The sequence below is a fragment of the Lolium rigidum genome, chromosome 3, assembly GCF_022539505.1.
Source record: "Lolium rigidum isolate FL_2022 chromosome 3, APGP_CSIRO_Lrig_0.1, whole genome shotgun sequence".
NCBI lineage: Eukaryota > Viridiplantae > Streptophyta > Magnoliopsida > Poales > Poaceae > Lolium > Lolium rigidum.
In genome coordinates, this window is record NC_061510.1 from 144,194,306 (window position 1) to 144,213,852 (window position 19,547).

The 19,547-nt window shown below is 40.7% G+C and overlaps 2 protein-coding genes across 2 annotated transcripts; one reads left to right on the forward strand and one right to left on the reverse strand.

Annotated features, from left to right (window-relative positions):
• The first annotated feature begins 4,281 nt into the window (after nucleotides 1–4,281).
• On the forward strand, nucleotides 4,282–15,638 carry LOC124702440 (chromatin-remodeling ATPase INO80-like). The gene is given in 23 exon segments (XM_047234581.1): nucleotides 4,282–4,366; nucleotides 5,423–5,507; nucleotides 5,585–6,351; nucleotides 6,428–6,625; nucleotides 6,747–6,857; nucleotides 7,042–7,421; nucleotides 7,524–7,632; nucleotides 7,720–7,800; nucleotides 7,927–8,093; nucleotides 8,188–8,313; nucleotides 8,450–8,611; nucleotides 8,691–8,748; nucleotides 8,949–9,179; nucleotides 9,302–9,448; nucleotides 9,561–9,780; nucleotides 9,783–10,111; nucleotides 10,311–10,568; nucleotides 10,795–10,902; nucleotides 11,475–11,569; nucleotides 11,659–11,815; nucleotides 12,951–13,151; nucleotides 14,094–14,222; nucleotides 14,875–15,638. Coding segments are annotated over 23 exon segments (4,476 nt in total). The 5' UTR covers nucleotides 4,282–4,288; the 3' UTR covers nucleotides 15,154–15,638.
• A 1,388-nt stretch (nucleotides 15,639–17,026) lies between these two features.
• LOC124698347 (acyl carrier protein 2, mitochondrial-like) lies at nucleotides 17,027–19,046 on the reverse strand. Its single transcript, XM_047230833.1, has 2 exons — nucleotides 18,807–19,046; nucleotides 17,027–17,427 (listed from the first exon to the last, which is right to left on the reverse strand). The coding sequence occupies exons 1-2, from the start codon at nucleotides 19,029–19,031 to the stop codon at nucleotides 17,251–17,253; spliced, it is 402 nt and encodes a 133-aa protein (XP_047086789.1). The 5' UTR covers nucleotides 19,032–19,046; the 3' UTR covers nucleotides 17,027–17,250.
• Between the last annotated feature and the right edge of the window lie 501 nt (nucleotides 19,047–19,547).

Genomic DNA, 19,547 nt, shown 5'->3' on the forward strand with positions numbered 1-19,547 from the left:
CGTAGCAATTTTTCTCCTCCAAAGCTGGGGAACTAAAAAGATCATTTTCATAAAAACTAGCTTCCCCAAGCTTAGACTTTTGCATAGCATTAGAAATAATGGTGTTCAAAGAATTCATAAAAATAACATTGCTACCAGCATGCAAGTAAAGCTCCATAGGTTTTAAAATTTTCTCTTAAAACACCTCATGTCCTAACTCAAGATAGATACTATAAAGCTCTCTAATTTTTATTGTTCTTTTCCATTAAGCCTAACTAGTGAAAATAAAAATAAGAAATAAAAAGATATAATTGCAGAATCTAAAGAAAATAACTTCGAGCACTCGCCATCAACTAGAAAACTTAGTAGCGAGAGGATGTGAGTACCTTTTACCTTACCTCCCCGGCAACGACGCCAGAAAAGAGTTGATGTCTACGCACACTTCTATTCTTGTAGATAGTGGATCACCCAAGGTTTATCGAACTCAGGGAGGTAGAGGTCAAAGATATCTCTCTCAAGCAACCCTGCAATTACGATACAAGAAGTATCTTGTGTCCCAACACACCCAATACACTTGTCAGGTGTATAGGTGCACTAGTTCGACGAAGAGATAGTGAAATACAAGTAATATGAATGATTATGAGTGGTAATTGCAATCTGAAATAAAAATGGCAGCAAACAAACATGTAGCAGAATTGGTTGTAAACGGTGTTTCAATGCTTGGAAACAAGGCCTAGGGATCATACTTTCACTAGTGAACACTCTCAACAATGATACCATAATTGAATACATAGATATTATCGTTTCACTATGCTACTCTAAACCACTCTCCGGTTTGATAATAAACACAAATTCACTGCGTAGGGCTGCATAAGCATTCCTTAAAGTTTGCATTCCCAATCTATGGATGCCCACACTATCACCTTGAGCATACAAAGATGGTATTAACTAGACACCACAATTCATAAGTATTTCTGTAAATTAAGCTAAGAAATAAACACGATGTGCACACTGTCACCTTCACACCGTTAGACAAGGTGTTCCCAGAGATCACATAATAAAACCACTTGAGTAGCACAATAGTTGAAGAATAACATCTACTTATTCAACTAGATTACAAAGCTAATGATCACATAAAGATCATACATGGAGAGATAGATAGACCACATAGCTACCGGTAAAGCTCTCAGCCACGGGGGAGAACTACTCACTCATCATCATGGGAGTCAGCAAACGGCAATGAAGATGGCGGTGGAGTCGATGAAGGTGGTTCTGGGGGCAATTCCCCGTCCCGACAGGGTGCCAGAATAGAGACTTCTGTCCCATGAAACTTGTCTGCGGCGGCGGAGCTACGGAACTTTTTGTGGGCGGAGGCTGATTGATTTAGGGTTCACGCGTCAGGAGGATTCTTATAGGCGGAAGGATGAGGTCGATGGAGGCCAGGGGCCCCAGACCACCCCTAGGCGTGGCCAGGGCCTGGGCCGCGCCTGTGGTGCCTCCTCGTCTCTCCTCTAGATTCCGTCTTCGCTCCGGGAAAAATTAGGAAGTTTGGCTTTTGTTTCGTTCAATTCCGAGAATATTTCCTGTACAACTTTTCTTAAATATAAAACAACAGAAAATAGGGAACTGGCACTATGGCATCTTGTCAATAGGTTAGTTCTGAAAAATACATAAAAGTTCCACGAAATGTAAACAAAACATATAGAAATTGGTGTAAAACAAGCATGGAGCATCAAAAAATATAGATACGTTTGCAATGTATCATTGTGTAATCACACAATTTAGTATTTCTTTCCCCTATGGTTACTAATTTTTATGCGTTTTTGTATTTTATGAAAAAGAACTAGGAAGTAAATACTAGAAACAAGACAAGTAAAGTACATTGCAAAATCTAAAAGAGAAAAGAGAGCTCACAGTTTTGCCACCTCCCCAAGCTGGCGCCAGAAAATACCTTCGCAGTCACCTTGGAAATTTTTGTGCTCCTAGCTTGATGAAGATGTAATTGTGATATGCTCTTTCCACTCCCTGGCAACGTTGCCAGAAAATAGTCTTGAAGACGTTGGGACTCCAAGTGCAGAATATTGTATCAGCAGAGTATTTTTCCCACAAGGGTGACTCGAGGGTTATATCGAAATCTCGGGGAATAGAGTAAAGAGTTATCTTTCCCTCCTTTCTTCTAGCAATCCTGCAAAAGAAAATAAAGCCTTGTGTCCCCAACTCCACCACGTGGTTTTCAAGCACAAGGTTTCATGTAAGTAAAAGTAAAATAAAGTAGTAACTAAAATAAAGTAAACTAAACAAGTAAAGTAAACTAAGTAAAATTAGTAAAGGTTTGTTTTGGGGTTTTGTGTGCAGATAAAATAGATAATTATTTTTGTATTTTCGGATTAAAGTAGTGCTGCAAATAAAAAGTAAGATAAATTCAATGGAAAAGTGTTACTTATGATTAAAATTGGACCGGGGTTTATGGGTATGGGTTCACTTGACTATTCTCTCCTTTAAGTTGTAGTGGACAATAACAATTCATCAATGCGATATAAAGAGTATAACTTCAACATGTGTAAGATACACATTCATACGAGCATCATGTCCTAACATAGAGATGATGCAACATATTTTTCATATACTCCACAAGACAGGAAAAACTTCAAGCAATCTTGTATTAAGAATTAATAGAGTATAGCCATAAGTATTTTGACATGATGTTTGAATATCAAATATGTTACCTTGAACAAACAAGATCATCACTTTTATCACGTGACGAACATAACACATGCATTCACTTTATCCCTAGTGAGATGGCAAAACAAAAATACAAAGACATAATAGATCATGAATTTGTTGTCAATATCCAATCACTAAAACCATGCTATTCCATCTAACACACATATCATCCCACACACGTTCTTGCATACAAGTTGGATCAGAACGAATATTTAAGAATGTGGTACATAATATGCATCTATCAATACATCTTACACAAAGTAGAGTCAAATCTCATAGCAGCATATATCATAGAATAAAGATCCACCACATAGGGATTACATATATATGACCATAATCATGTTGGGCAGCTCATATGACACTAAGAACTATGAAGAACATGAGAGAAATAGTTCAAGCTAATGTCGCAAACCCGTAGTCTAGAGGTGGAATACTCCCTCTTGATCATGGTGATGATGAGGAAGACGTTGGAGAAGGTGGAGATCCCTCCAGTAACGGCTTCGGCGGAGTTTCCCTCTCCAATCTTCTATGTTGCAGCCTTCGTTTTCGTTTTCTGTGTTTTTACGGCGCTCTCCTCCAGAGAACCCTCGGGGGTCATATATATAGTGATATTTAGGTTAAAATACGCCGGTTTGTGAAAGAATTAAGTGGATTGGATGGTCGATGATCGAAAGAGGTTGGGTGGCCCATCCTAGCAGGGTGGCCGCGCCACCACCTCTCTTTTGGGCCTCAGGCCTCTCCAAGTGTGATCCAAAAGGCCATGATGCTTCTTCCAATAAAAAAATGACCCTCCAGAAATCCTAGTTCAATTTAACTTTGTATAGGTCTCTGAAATTGAAAAATATATAAAACAGGATTTTCCTGTTCCTCAAAGTTATAACTCAAATAAAGGGGATCATTGGTAAATCCCCATATATCAATGTAAAACATGATATTATCATCATATATGTTGCAAAGTATGTGGAAATATATGTTAATAAAGTACAAAGTTCATGTATATTATGCATAGCATACATGAACTTTATCATTTATTTACATGAATGAATTTCCACATATTTGCAACATATATGATATATGGTTGTCAAACGGACGCTGCATCGTCCCATTGAAGATGCCATAAGACACATGAACTATGGAAAAAGGCTGAATATATCGTCGGACAAAAGAGGAAAACCTAAAGGGAAAAAAAATGAAAACCTGTGGCCGAATCGAAGCGCTGGTAGCCGTGCACGATGATCAACCAGGCGTTGGTTTTCTACTCGAAACCCCGAAAACCTCCCTCCGTTTCGCTTTCCTTGCTCCCCCCTCTCTTCTCCTCGCCCACCCTTTGTTTCTTTCTCTCTCTTCCCCTTCGGCCAAGCCATGCCTTCTACTACTACTCCCCCTCCCCCCACCACATCACAACCCACCGCCTCCCCCCCTCCTCCGCCTCTCGCCTCCCCCCGTCCGCAAACCCTAACCCTAATCGCGCCGACTCCTCCGCCGTCGCGGGCCGTCCACGCCGCCGTCCCCGCGCGCTCGCCGGCTCCCACGCCGCCCCCCCGGAGCGTTGTCCCTCCACGCGCGGGGGCGCTAGGGTTTCGCCATGGACCCGCGCCGCCCGGCCCCGCGCGGCGGCGCCAACGGCAGCGGGTTCTCCTACTCCAACCTCTTCAACCTCGAGGTACTTGCTCGCTTCCTACGTCTCTCCTCGCTTGCCTGGAGGATTCTGCGCGCGCGTGGTAGGCGTTGCGTACCTGGGGCCCGCGTGATGGGGTATGGGGATGGGTTCTGGGGTTCATTGTCACTGGGCTAGGGGAATTCGTTCTGGAGGGGCGTTTGTCCGTAGTTTTGCAGGTGCAGTTCGGCCGTAGTTTGGTCGGAGCTTGCCGGTTCCTGTTCCGGGCTCGAGCCTCGTTAGTTGGGAGACTAATGCAGATCGTTTGCTGATGTTGTCTTGTTACAATCGTGCATACTGGCTGATGCTTTGTGCTACTGTTTTCCTATTCACCACTTGTCTTGCCATCACCTATTACTTGTGCTGCTAATGCCTTGCCAATTGTCTAGTACTACCTCCGTCCCAAAATAAGTGACCCAGCTTTGTCGAGATACGGATGTATCTAAGTACTTCTAGATACATCCGTATCTAGACAAAGCTGGGTCACTTATTTTGGGATCCGTTGTTGAGTCACTTATTTTCGGATGGAGGAATATCTCATACACTAGGAGGATAGTGTTTCAATAAAATCGCATACATCCGCTATGTTCAATTTACGGTTAAAATTTTGAAGTTGCTGGGGTCTCCGAATTATCCTTAGCCATGATCTCTTGCTAGTTGCTGTACTAACCTTAGCTTATGCTGCAGTTTCGATTATTATGCTTCAACGTTCATGCAGTTTGTTAGTCTTAAGTTTTTTTGAGATTGCAACAGACGATCATATCATGATCTGTTACTTTATGTGTGTATTTTAGCTTACATGTTTGTTGTCTTCAGTAGTTCTATATAGTGGTATGGTTGTCATCTGTTTTTTTTTTTTCATCTATGCGCATCTATGCTATTGATTATGTATTGGCCTTCGGCAAGCATTTAGTTTGCAAAATATAAATAGTCATATCATGTACCTTTTGTTTTCTAATAGCGAAGCAGGCAACTTGTTTTTGTTCATACATTGTTGTGGTTTTGTTGAGTTCTATTTATCTGCAATTCTAATATGGGTTTTTAATGGACCTACTGTTGTAGCCACTGCTGAACTTTAAGGTCCCTTTGCCGGAAGATCTCGATCGCTATGCGAATAGTAGCCCAAACGGGAGCACGAGTAGCCAAGGTAAGGTCATTTTTATCACTTCTGTTGTATTTCTTATGCTTACTTGTGTCTTTTTGCTTACCCAACTTTCCTTTAAGGTCAAGCTTCGTTGTCAGATCCGTACAATGGTATCAGTGATGCTTCTCATGGGCTGCATCGGAAGCGAAAAAGGCATCTTGGTGTTGCTAGCGATGATGAGGAAGCAGATGCCTACAGCAATCAAGTAACCGAGGAGCACTACCGTACAATGTTGAGTGAGCATGTTCAGAAGTACAGAAGGTCAAAGGCTAAGGAGGGTGTTTTTGGTTCGGATCCTCGGGCAGACGTCCGCCAAATAATAAAACACAAAAGTGACCATACTAGAGCTGTGAAATACAGGAGTGATTTCAAGGATGTTGCCGCACCTGAGTTTAATGGGGCAGGATGTATTGGTGCATATGGTGGTTTTAATAAGATTGTAGCTTCACTTGACTCTTCCTATTTGGATATGGGGGATAATGTAAGCTACTTAATTCCAGAGGGTTATGATAAGTTGGCAGCTTCCCTGAATCTGCCTGTTTTTTCTGATTTACGTGTCGAGGAGCATTTCTTGAATGGCCCGCTAGATCTGCGCACCCTATCAGCAATGCTTGGCACTGACCGTAAGTTTGAGGCTACTAATCGTGGTGGATTAGCCGAACCTCAGCCGCAACACGAATCACTCCAGGAAAGGGTAAAGATACAGAAATTTTCTCTTCAAGTAACCGAGGACCCCTTTGCAATTCCAGAAGGATCAGCAGGCAGGATACGGAGGTCTATTATTTCAGAATCTGGCAGTTTGCAGGTTCATTATGTTAAAGTCTTGGAAAAAGGAGATACATATGAGGTTAGTTTCAGTTATTAAAATTTTGGTTTCATGCTGTTGTATTTCTGTACTTAGCAATTATACGATATCGATGCAGATTATCGAACGTAGCTTGCCAAAGAAGCAAATAGTGAAAAAGGAACATTCTGAAATTGCGAAAGAAGACTTGGCAAGTTTTTTGAAACGCTGGCAAATTATTGCCAGAAACATTCCAAAGCATCACAGAAATTTTGCTGCTTTGCTGAAGAAACGACAAATGGATGCTAAACGCTTCTCTGAGAATTGTCAACGGGAGGTATTGCATTTGTCTATTGTTGCCTTACAGCATTGTATCATTTCACTGTGCTCTAGTTTACGTTCTTGCTGAACCACATGTAGTATTCTGAAGCTTTAGTCAATTTCTGTTCAACATCCAGGTGAAGCTCAAAGTAAGCAGGTCACTGAAACTGATGAGAAGTGCTCCAATCCGTACAAGGAAGCTTGCTAGGGATATGCTGATATTTTGGAAACGAGTAGACAAGGAGCAGGTATTTGTCTCAAAAGCTTTAATGTTTTAATGCTATATCTATTTCACATTCTCAAACTATATGAGTTGATTATACTACAGCCATTTCTTACATCCCTTGGGTCATTGCACTCTACATAAGCACTAGTATCTCAAGTCCATTATTAAAAGATTATGACACTCAATTCTTTGTGCCTGTTTCATAGTATGAGTTGAGGAAAAAAGAGGAAAGGGATGCAGCTGAAGCGTTGAAGAGAGAAGAGGAACTACGCGAAGCAAAAAGACAGCAGCAGAGGCTCAACTTTCTGATATCCCAAACTGAGCTCTATAGTCACTTTATGCAAAATAAGGCTGGTGAATCAGCACTGCCTGATGAGGGATCTGTCCCTGAGGGTGACGAGGACGAAGATCCCGAGGAAGCCGAACTGAAGAGAGAAGCTTTAAGAGCTGCTCAGCATGCCGTATCCCAACAAAAAAGGATGACAAATGCTTTTGACAGTGAAATTGTGAAGCTTAGCCAATCTGCAGATTCTGGTATTCCAACTGACGATTCAGCTGAGCCTAGCAAGATTGATCTCTTACACCCGTAAGTTCTCTTGAAAATTTGTTTTGTTCATTGCAAGCAAGCATGATAGAACAGGAGTATTATTATCTAAAACTGATTGCTTGGAGCCTATGTTGTTTTCAGCTCAACAATGCCTGAGCAGTCATCTGTGCAGACCCCGGAGTTGTTTAAAGGTGTATTAAAAGAATATCAGTTAAAGGGCTTGCAGTGGCTGGTCAATTGTTATGAACAGGTATACTATCATAGGGCTAATGTATTTCGGTCACTCGTGATGAACTGCCATCATTGGATCATAACACACATTTTGGATTTTCTGCAGGGGTTAAATGGCATTCTTGCTGATGAGATGGGCCTTGGCAAAACTGTTCAGGCTATGGCATTCTTATCCCACTTGGCTGAGGTTTGTGATTATATTTATCTCTTGTTTTTGGTTTCTTCCTTTTGTAGACATCACATGTTATGTAATTTATAGTAGTTATAAATAGTGCATGACAAGCATTTGCTATGACATTGGCATCTCATCCAGGACAAGAACATATGGGGACCCTTCCTGGTGGTTGCTCCTGCATCTGTTGTGAATAACTGGGCTGAAGAGGTGATCAGATTCTGCCCTGATCTTAAGATACTCCCATATTGGGGTCCGGAAAGGATGGTTCTTCGGAAGAACATCAACCCCAAGCGTCTTTATCGGAGGTAAACTCTCAGTCTGAGGTTCTTCATACACTGTTTTTTCTCTATAATATGGTCATGTAACTAATCATGTGTCATTTGTTCTTTTCGTCCATAGAGATGCTAGCTTCCACATTCTCATTACAAATTATCAGATACTTGTGAATGAAGAGAAGCTTTTGAGACGTGTTAAGTGGCAGTACATGGTACTGGATGAGGCCCAGGCTATTAAAAGTTCAAGCAGGTGATTTCGCGTGCCCTTGCATGTTGCAGTATTTTGTTTGAATTCAGAATTTCATAGCACATGATTTTCCTTCATTTTTTTGGCTTATTTTGTGGCCCTTGCTTGACAAGAAGTTACATATTGCTCTCTACTGCAGTCAGCGCTGGAAGACTTTGCTGAGCTTTAACTGTAGAAATCGTTTGCTTCTTACTGGGACACCGATTCAGAACAACATGGCTGAGTTATGGGCACTTCTCCATTTTATCATGCCCACTTTGTTTGATAGCCATGAACAGTTCAATGAGTGGTTCTCAAAAGGGTAATGTTCTCCTTTAGAAATTACAGCCTCTTTATTTTTAGTAGTTTTCTCTATTGCTTATGTTTCTTTCCCTTGCCAGTATCGAGGGCCATGCTGAACATGGAGGGACCTTGAATGAACATCAGCTTAGTCGACTGGTAAGATACTTCTATATTTAGTGAATGCTACAGTTTAGTGCATCTAAGTGCTTGCCTGAGTCTAATGCTTGTTCATAAAACTTGACATTAGATGTTAAGAAACATGTTGTTCTGTATTTCTGCATTTTATTTTCGTTTGGGCAAAGTTGCGTACAATGTTGCTGTTTCTTAAGATTGTGACATGTTGTTTATATCCACAGCATGCTATATTGAAGCCGTTTATGCTCCGCCGGGTTAAGATTGATGTCATTGCAGAAATGACAAAAAAGAAAGAAGAAATTGTGCACTGCAGATTGAGTTCTCGTCAGCAAGTCTTCTATCAAGCTATAAAGAACAAAATCTCTCTTAATGAGTTGCTTGACGGAAGACGTGGCAATCTAAATGATAAAAAGCTGCTTAGCCTGATGAATATTGTCATGCAGCTACGGAAGGTACAGTTCTTTCTGCTGCTTAAATTTCATTTAATCTCTTTGAGGTCCATACTGAAAATTATGTAGTGTAAGTTTCTTTCCTCATAGGATTTTCTCAGTAATGCGCTCCATGTAACTTTTAGGTCTGCAATCACCCTGAGCTGTTTGAGCGCAACGAGGGAAGCTATTACTTTAACTTTGCGGAGATCCCAAATTCTCTTCTTCCTCCCCCATTTGGGGAATTGCAAGATATACATTATGCAGGCAAGAGGAATCCAATAATGTTTGAGGTACAACCTGTCGTTCTTAGCTGTTTTTGGTTTTAGTTGATCATATGGTTTACAATATCTCTTTCTTGAGCACAGACACTCTAGTAATGGGCTTCTTTCTCAATCTCCACAGATTCCAAAGTTGGTTTACGAAGGAATCATCTGTAACAGGGAAATGCCCATGCATGGCTGTGGCTTCCAGAGTGGATATTTCAACAGGCTGTTCAATATATTTTTGCCGAGCAATATCCATAAGTCGGCATTCCCAGAATCAACTTCATCAGACAAGCCTGTTCTGCTATCTGGTGCATTTGGATTTACACGCTTAACGAATCTGTCCCCAGTTGAAGCTTCCTTTTGGCCACGTGTTCATTATTTGAGAGACTAGCATTCTCAGCAACACATTGCAAGAGGGATGTCGATGAAATTGTGGATCTGTTCCTTGATTCAGAAGGTCCTGATCTCCAGCTCAGTCAGAATGATGCCACAAAAGTCCGTGCTGTTACTAGATTGTTGCTTTCACCTAAAAGGGCAGACTCCAGTTTGCTCAGAACAAAGGCTGAGATAGGCCTGAGTGATAACCCATGTGAAGCACTAGTTCTTTCTCATCATGATAGGCTTGTCTCGAACATACGGCTTCTTCGTTCAACATATGGTTTTATTCCACCAGCTAGAGCACCGCCGGTAAGCTTATTTGTTTTGCCTGCGTTGATGTTGATTTGGCACGTGTGCTGCATCACGGCATCTTTTAGTGTTCAGTAATCTTTGCTTTAGTCTCACATTCTAGAACTTTCATTTAGTGCCGGAGATGTATATTTGGTCTATGCATTTGTTGACTCACAACTACTGTCATGTTGATTAACCTGCTTTCCTCTTCTTCCAGATAAATGTCAGGTGTTCAGATAGAAATTTTGCCTACAAGTTAACCGATGAGATGCATGATCCCTGGATCAAGAAGCTGTTCTTGGGATTTGCTCGCACTTCTGAGTTCAATGGTCCTAGAGAACCGAATGCTCCCAATCCTATGATCCAAGAAGTATGTTCTGTTTCGCCCATCCCTGAGCCGATACTGCAGCTACCATACAGGATATTTGGGTCATCTCCACCTATGAGTAATTTTGATCCAGCTAAAATGCTTACAGTAAGTCCACCCCTTTTTCTTGTACCTTCAGCTGCACAATTTCATCATCTTTTTGTACGTATGATTTAAATCAATGTGGATATTGTTAGCTTTATGAGCTGTTTAACTACTTGCAGGATTTTTATTGAAACTTATACCATGATTATTATGCAATCTTTGTTTATTTTTGTTTTGTTTCACATATTTGGCTGACTCCTTGTTACTGACATGAAATGCTTGATGACAGGATTCTGGAAAGCTCCACACCTTAGATAAACTACTACGGCAACTCCGAGCTGAAAATCACCGTGTGCTCTTATTTGCTCAGATGACTAAAATGTTGGACATCCTTGAGGTACTTTAGGAAAAAAAGTTCATATTTTGCTTCGGATAGTTAAAACCTACGTCTTTGTGAGGAGAACTGAAAATAAAAAATATTTTCCAAAAATTGATTTTTAGTCTTGTGATGTACATAGATGTGCAGGGAAATGTTGGCGAAACTTATTTTGCTGAAACGTGTTTGTACCATCACAGTTTAGTTTATTCTATAGATCTGTGCTGATTTTCTACAATTGTTTATCTTTAATATAGTTTAAGTTTATGCTATGTTGGATACTTGGATCCCACTAAAATGATGATATTTTCCAGTTATGGATGCCTTTTTAAAAACATTAATATGCGGTAATTGCATACCATGATGCAAAGTATACTGAGTGTTGGGTTTCAGAAACCTTAGGAGCATTGTAGGTTCCGTTATTTTTTCACTGGCCCTGTGAACTTTATGAAGGAACTAAATAGTATTGATTGAAATGAATTGTGGAAGGGCCTACCATACTTCAATGAGTTGTATCTGTGAACTGCTCATTCAAAACGGGTTGAGTTTGTGCACAGAAGTGTGAATCGTTTACTAATTCTGCATTTTTTCAGGACTACATGAATTTCAGAAAATTCAAGTATTCCAGACTTGATGGTTCTTCTGCAATTTCTGATCGTCGTGACATGGTCCGAAACTTTCAAAACAGGTAGGCATTTAGTTGGTAGGATGTAACTAATTACAATAAGACGATAAGGCTCTTTGAACATGACTTAAGCTGAGTTTTGTTGTCTGCAGGAATGATATATTTGTTTTCTTGCTAAGCACAAGAGCAGGGGGGCTAGGAATTAATTTGACCGCTGCTGATACGGTTATATTTTATGAAATTGACTGGAATCCGACTCAAGACCAGCAGGCAATGGATAGAACGCACAGGCTTGGTCAGACGAAGGAGGTAAGTGAAACCTCTGTTATACGCTATTCTCTAGCCATGGTTTCCTTGACCACTATTTCATCGTTTTTAGTATCACTTAGTGAATTTTGTAAGTTTTCATTTGCCATTTCCTTGGTTGACCAATTGCACTTTTAGCACTATAATATTTGTAAATATGTGAATTTGTTGTTATACAAATACAAGATTCTCAGGCTAGAGTTGCCAATCTTGTTCATGGTTCACACTAAAACTGCTTATGATTTTGATTGTTTCCATGTTATTCCTTTGGTACCAATGTTGGTACTACATTCTGAAATATGAAGATACAGGAAATAAATTATTTAATCCCCATATTTTTGCTTCAATCCTTCCAAGTCTAGATTCATTGTATTTATTTAGTCTGTGACTGTTCAGCACTATGACAAGTGAATACTTGTTTGTAAACGAATCTGATCATTTGCGAGAGAAGATGATCTGCTATCACTGTGTAGCTGCTGATTCTTTATTAGGGCATCACTAGGTTCTACAGCCAGGCAGGAGCACTTTCATTTCTTGCATGGACTTTTGTAGTACAAAGCCTTTTCATTTCTTGCATGGATTCTTTCAGTAAGAAGCGTTCTCATTTCTTGCATGTGCTTTTATAGTAATAAGCATTACGGATTAATTGAGAATTGGCATAGGGGTGACTCTGTTTCTAGTTATATTGGTCATGCTGCTATTCTCACCGTCATTGATGTCTAGGATTTTTTGGTTGACTGAAAACTCCCTAGAAGTTACAAACTCAAACTGGTTCACAATCCTGTTTTTAATACTATAGATATAACTCCACGGTTATGCTGGATAAAACTGGAGACTAAGCCATTCTTTTCATGGTTTCTTGCCAACTTAGTATTAACTTGTATTGTCCATTATATTTTTCTTGTGTTTATTTTCTTTGCTAAACCTTGTATGATAACCAGTTTAATTTTTTGTTCAAAAGCACAGTCCTTCAGCTCATATCTGTTAACTGTTCTTTTAACAGAAAAAAAGAGTTAACTGTTCGATTTTCACACTGCTTGATTTGCACACTGGTCTTAATTTCCAAATCGCACCAACACGCGAAATTATTTTGTAGCAGCTCAGTTTCTTATATATTATTTCAAACTTGGAATTGTAGGTAACTGTGTATAGACTTATATGCAAAGACACTATTGAGGAGAAAATATTGCAAAGAGCGAAGCAGAAAAATGCAGTGCAAGAGTTGGTCATGAAAGGGAAACAAGTCCAGGATGATCATCTGATGAGACAAGAGGATGTAGTTTCATTACTTCTTGACGATACACAGATCGCACACAAATTGAAAGAAATATCAATGCAGGTAAGTACTCTCCCAATTCATAAGTAGAGGACGTTTTAGGCTTTGCTACATTAGTTCTTATTCAGGAATAGACGATGTTTTACAACTTCAGGTATTTTTTCTGTTGCATTTGATAATTCGCTCTTCTCTTTATCAGAAGTTATTGATAGTGTGGGTTGTGTTTGCTGTGCATGCATGCATCATTTGACCTACAAGGGCATATGCTATATAGTTGATGGTATATTACTTGCATCAAAGATGTTTGTTGATGGTATACTACTTGCATTAAAGATGCACATTTTACTCAACACAAGCAAATTTTGAAGTAACTAATATGGTTGATTGTTCTGACCAGATCCCTAATCCTATGGCCCACAGCTAATATTTCATGTAAATACAAACAGAGGGACATTATATCATTTTCATTGGCTAAAACAACAACAACAACAACATCAAAGCCTTTTTCCCAAGCAAGTTGTAAATTGGAATTTTGGCTGGTTTTCGTTTTCTTTAGCTTACAGGGAAAGACATTTCCACCATGAACATGATGCTTGCCATGTTGTTTTGGTCCGAGTTACTGATTTATGTCTTGCATTGCTGATTCTGCCTATTCCAAATTAGTTCTGTTGAGAAATTATACCATATGCCATTGTCATTGTCGAATTCGGGGGACTTAGGAAGAGTGTCATAACAAGTGCCAAGGTTCTATCCTGCTCTTAAAAGTTAAAACTGACGATTTCTTGGTTATTAGTTTGACATTGAATTTTGTTTAGGGACTCTTATCTTATCTTGCAAGCATTCGGTAACTGGTACAGATCGGCCAGACCCTGCGCTTTTACAATTTAGACTGAAACATTTTTTCTGAATTGTTTGAGTTCATATGGAGTGTTTACAACTAATTTTGTTTGACTTGTGGCAAAGTGTGGCAAGAATATTCCTGCTTATTTGCATTTACCCTTTTAGGCGAAGGATCGGCTAAAGAAGAGGCGAGCAAAGGCCATCAAGGTTGACAAAGAAGGAGATTTGATGCTTGAAGATTTGGATGATCCGACTGCTGATTCTGTAGAACAAGATAACACAACCAGCAAAAAGGTATGTATGGAAAATGCACATGAATAACTGAGTTTGTTCTTTCTCTGTGATTGGAGAAAATCACCCCCTCGGGATAGCGACCTTAAGTGTTCTTTTGCTATATATTAGTCTGTGATTTCTTAAGCACTCATATCTATAAAAAATAGTTGAGAAATTACTTAGTATGCAAGCTTGAATTCCGATTTAAGCGGGTGTGGAAGAGCAAGTGTTTATATAGTTTCGCAGAATAGATTAACATCCATATAGAACTTCGTTAGCTCTTGTAATATAAGCTTGTTGATTTAATTTTATGCTTAACTGATTGTGTTTGACTTGCATTTTAGTCCACATGTGAACTAATAGTGCACGGTATACATAAGGAGATAATTCAAAGGAGTTATCCTGGTCGTCAGTTTTAGCATCTTGCCTGCGTGTGTTTTTATCCCACTTGATGCTTTTACGAGTCATGTTCAAAGAGCCTTGAATGTGAGATGACTGCTGCATTTGAGATTTACTCATGTGTCATTACAGCAATTGTAGTAGGTAACTGAGAATTCATGGATAATAAAATGTGTACAAATCAATTATGATAAACTAGTCATGTTTTTCTTCTGTTTGTTCTCAGCCTTGGTATTTGTAAACTTCACTCATTTAACTGCTAATATATTTGCAGAAAAAGAGTTCGCACAAGAAATCTCTGAAGTCACAGGACAATGATAGTGATGTCAAGGCTCTCACGGAGAACGATATCCCTGAGAGTGGTCCTGCCGAAGATGAAGATATTGCTTCTCAGAGGCCTAAAAGATCAAAGAGGCTGGCAAGAAGCACGGGTGAAGATAACGAACCCGTCGCTGCATCTGATGTTGAGAAAGCTGTAGATGCAGCTGAGACCAGCATGTCTCATGACTACCATGATGCAGAAGAGTCGCAAGATCAGATTCATACAGCCTAGTTGATTGACTGAACTGACCAGATGAGAATAGAATATTCAAAATGGCAAGACTCGTTAATTTATTGTGGGAGTATGAGCATCAGAAATGTCACAGTTATAATCACCAGAGGAGGTTTCTCTGGATCTGCTGAAGGTGTTGCCCAGTTCAATAAGTATGTATCATACAGCTTCTTTTCAGAAGCCTGGGAACTGCGCGACTGCAACGCGCATCCTTGATTATTTGGAGGACAAGGCTTCAGTGTGGTTGTAATAAGCCAATTATGGCTGCTACTCCTTCAGATGTTACTGTTGCCTTGGATGTTAGCCTGCTCATGGTAGCCATTGTGTAAATAAGTATTAGCAATGTTCCATCACATATAGAAATATTTTTTTGCAGTGTAAAGAGGGTAGCTGATATATTAGTCATAAGTTTTGTAATGATTTAGGCTAAAAATTAACGTAACACCGGACGTGGCTTCGAGTTGGAAACGTATCTTTTGTCACTATATGTGTGCTTCTTCAGTCCAAAGTCCAACAGATGGTATGTATATCTGAAACCTTTTGCTGAACTTGTGCAAACGAACGGGATCGTCCAGATCTTGGGCACTACGTTCAACTTTGCTTGTCTAGCTGTACCAGCAAAATCTTGTAAGCCAAGGTCTCAAATCAATGGAGACGTTCGCCAAGACGCCAACTATCCATATACACGATACTAATAAAAAAAAATCCAAATTTTTTTGGACAGTCCCTTGAGATTTGTGTTTTTTTTTTTTTTTTTTTTGGAAACAACGCATGAATATCTGGCATGGGGTTTTTTCTCTGCCCACTTGTCCCTTCCACGCTTACACCCGGTCCGATCAGCTCCAACGCTCCCGCTGAGGACGAGCTCGCGGCTGGATCGTACTAAAGGGCACGTACAATGGGAGTGATTTCACTTCTTCTCTTATAGATGCCACTTTAAATTTTTACTTAGTTGGAGGAGAGAGAATGAAAAGAGAAGGCTGTCTTTTCTTAGCTAAGGGATTATCTTTTAGGAAATAAGGGAAGAATATTTTCTCCATTGTATCACATATGTCTTCCCTTAGCAATAAATTTCCTACCAAAATTTAATTATTAATATTGATTGCTAGATATGGCTGTAAAAGATAATGCATTTATGACTTATATCTAATGCGTTCTCTAGCTGATGTGGCGAGGTAAAAAAATGCATGTCTTCTCTGCCATTGTACATCAGTACATGTCCTAATAGGCTTGCAAAGAAAGATAAACATGAGGCCTATTGATCATGCGAGGCAGGAGATGGCAGAGGCATGCGGTTCCTAAAGTTCAAATACGGAGAATGCAGTAGTGTTTAAAAGGACAAAAGAAAATCTAATATGTTATTGTATTTTTTTGCACGTGCTGGTATTGCAAATGAAGTGGCTGACATTGACAGACCATTAAAGTTACATTTCACGACATCCATAGAAATTTTGTCATGTCAGTTTCTGTCATGTTAAAACATTGGTGAACAATGATGTGTGAAACGTTGCACCCCAGCTAGCTACCCTAGTTGAAAAACCATTGTTCGATTCGCTGCTCAGTTTTGGATCAAATGCCAGGGACTTCCTCGCGTGGAGGATTTAGGGAAACGGCAGACTGTCAATGCAGACGTGAGCCCAACGAGACGGAGCTGTGCGAGCACGAGCTGCCCATAGTTCGCACTAAATCAACAGTCCTTGGTCTTATGAGCTGGACACCACAACACCGTCAAGAATTCTCCAACTTATGAAACCAGCGAATGCTGTTACGACTTGTGCAACCAATCATTTCGTAACACACAGTGGCTACACAAGGATCTATTAAAACATACGTAGTAATCATCACAACTCAAAACACAAAAGTATGGAGATTCCGGACATAGATCTTTAACAGCTAACAAAAACTGCATATAAGAAAACGAGTTCTTTCTCACAACCAAACATATTATTTTGGGGAAGACGGTGTACGAAATGGGACACTAGCATCCGTACAGTGCAGGAACCCCAGGAACAGATAGCATGCAGAGGGAGTGTTTCTCATCTAACCACAAAGTCATGGCAGTAAAACTTAAGCAAGTATATCACAGAATCCATTCGCTCATTTGGCTTTCGGGTGTGAGGCAATGAAGTCCACCGCAACTTTAATGGAGTCAATCTTGTCAGCTTCATCGTCAGGTATCTCGAAACAGAATTCCTCCTCCAAGGCCATCACAACCTCCACCGCGTCCAGACTGTCCAGGCCAAGATCATCCTTGAAGCGGGCATCTGGTTTCACCTGTAGGACAATGTAAAGAGATACGATTACTTACTTTGAAGAATGCAAAACTGAGACTGATTACTGGTTTTGAACACTGCAAAACTGAGAACGTTTGAAACTGCAAAAGAGCACGACACAAGCATTGAAACAGTAATATCTTAGCTTGACTGCTGTAGAGTGTAGACTAGAGATGGGCAATTGTGCAGATAATTAAATAGGTAAGAAATTCAAATGGCAAGCAAAAGTATGCCAGTCAGCAGTTAAGCAACAGGAAGATTCTAAAAACTAGCAAGTTTTCTTCTAAAACTAGATCATTCATGGTACAAAATAGTTCAGGACGACATTATGATAAATAAAAATGAAAATAGCACATATGCTTCAATTGGCATTGTTTGCACTTTGTGCCATACCACAGTGTAGACATTTTTTTCATAGAATCGCCTATGAACTGATGATGCTTTGTCGCTTTCTAGATTGTTGCCTATGAATACGCAGTGCTCAGGATTACAGAAAACCACCCACTTGTACATAACCTAGCTTGACTTAGGCCACATAAAAGACTAGCTATAAAGCAATCTTTGCACAAAACATAAAATGATGGCATAAGCAAACTATGCGCAAAGAATTCCTATACCTGCCGATGCCTAGCTGGAGTTTTGCACAACTCAAGTCTAACGTTGTAGTGAGTCAATTACTTTCATCAGATTTCCTGAAGACGTTCTAGATCTGGAAACCAGCTGACATCAGTGATTCCAACAGTCCTCCAGCAAGTTGTTAAAGCGAGAAATGGTAATAATTACAAATTTGCTTCAGCTAATATAGTTTGCTGGCTAATCCTGTCAAAGATTCATTTACTTAACCTTAGAACTAACAGCTTCTGGCATACTATGGTAGCCAAAAGAGTGATGAGCTAGTCCACAAAATATCCGTGTGGATCAACAGAAGCACGCTGCACACAATAATGCACAAATAAGAAAAAAAAGGCATTATGCCCGTGTAACCGAGGGTGTCAAACTACTCATGTGATAATTCATACGGCTCCCCACAACTGCGCCAATTTTTCCTTTCCGTCATCACAACCAGACAAACAGCCACATACAGTCATACACATGCCGGAAGTAATGCCTAAGCAGCTAAGCTAGATAGCTTAATGCACCGAGATCAAATAGTGCCTAAGCAGCCAAGCCAGATTGCTTAATGAGCTGAGATCTATCTATCTATCTATCTGACGGCATCAGCATTTCAAACAAGCGAACAACACCGACCGATGTCGATTTCTCCCAACAGAAATGATCTGCGAAACGCTAGGCAAGGCGGAGCATCTGAGTTCGCGATTTGATCCAAGCAATGCGTTATTCGCACCTATATGTAACAAGTGGCAAGAGAGGGGAGGCGACCTTGGACGGGTCTTGGATCTTGGGGAAGTCCTTGACGACCTTGATGGTGCGCTCGGTGACTTCGTCCTTGTCGAGGAAGGACCCCTTGGCGTCCTCCGACGACATCCACCGCCGGCCCGACAGGGCCCCCTGCAGCGCCGCCGCCGGCCGGATGGACGCCGCTGACGCGGGGGCCGCGGCCAAGCGGAGGTGCCGCAGCACCAGGTTCCTCGCCGCAGCCGCCATTAGGTCCTGGGACGGGGTGGGAGGGGATCGGAGGCGCTGCGGTGGGTGTGGTTGCGGCGGCGAGGGGAGGCTAGAAGAACTTTGTGGGCTGGAGCGGAGGGGGGAGGGGAGGAGAGCGGTGGGGTTTTAGGCCGATTGGGCCTTTAGGTTTTGTTGCGGCTCTGTTTTGCTCTGGGTCGTTGGGCTCATGTTATGCCACTCACGGCTGATCGGGCCATTGACTCAAACAGAAAACGTCATTTCAGTAGAGTTGAATTTTTGTACTTGGTACCTGATTTTTTTTCAAGTTTTTGAAGCAGAAAAAGGAGGAGCAGGAAAGATCAATCATGCGCCCTGAAAATAAGACACGATGAAATGCATATGATAGGGGTCAGTGGAAGACTTAAAAACTTTTAGAAGCCCGAAAGAACATGCTTAAGATGGCTTTTTTAGACAAAATTTATCTACAAAGTCAGATAATGCACGGCGTAGCGCGTCGAGAAGACCGGGCGGCTGCCCAAATTGTAGGACGGTAGC

Bases quoted from the DNA above. Each gene is read 5' to 3' on its own strand.
- LOC124698347 (XM_047230833.1), bottom strand. From the start codon at position 19,031: ATGGCGGCTGCGGCGAGGAACCTGGTGCTGCGGCACCTCCGCTTGGCC. The intron at 17,428-18,806 runs GTCGCCTCCCCT...ATTGTCCTACAG, and splicing joins AGATCCAAGACCCGTCCAAG to GTGAAACCAGATGCCCGCTT.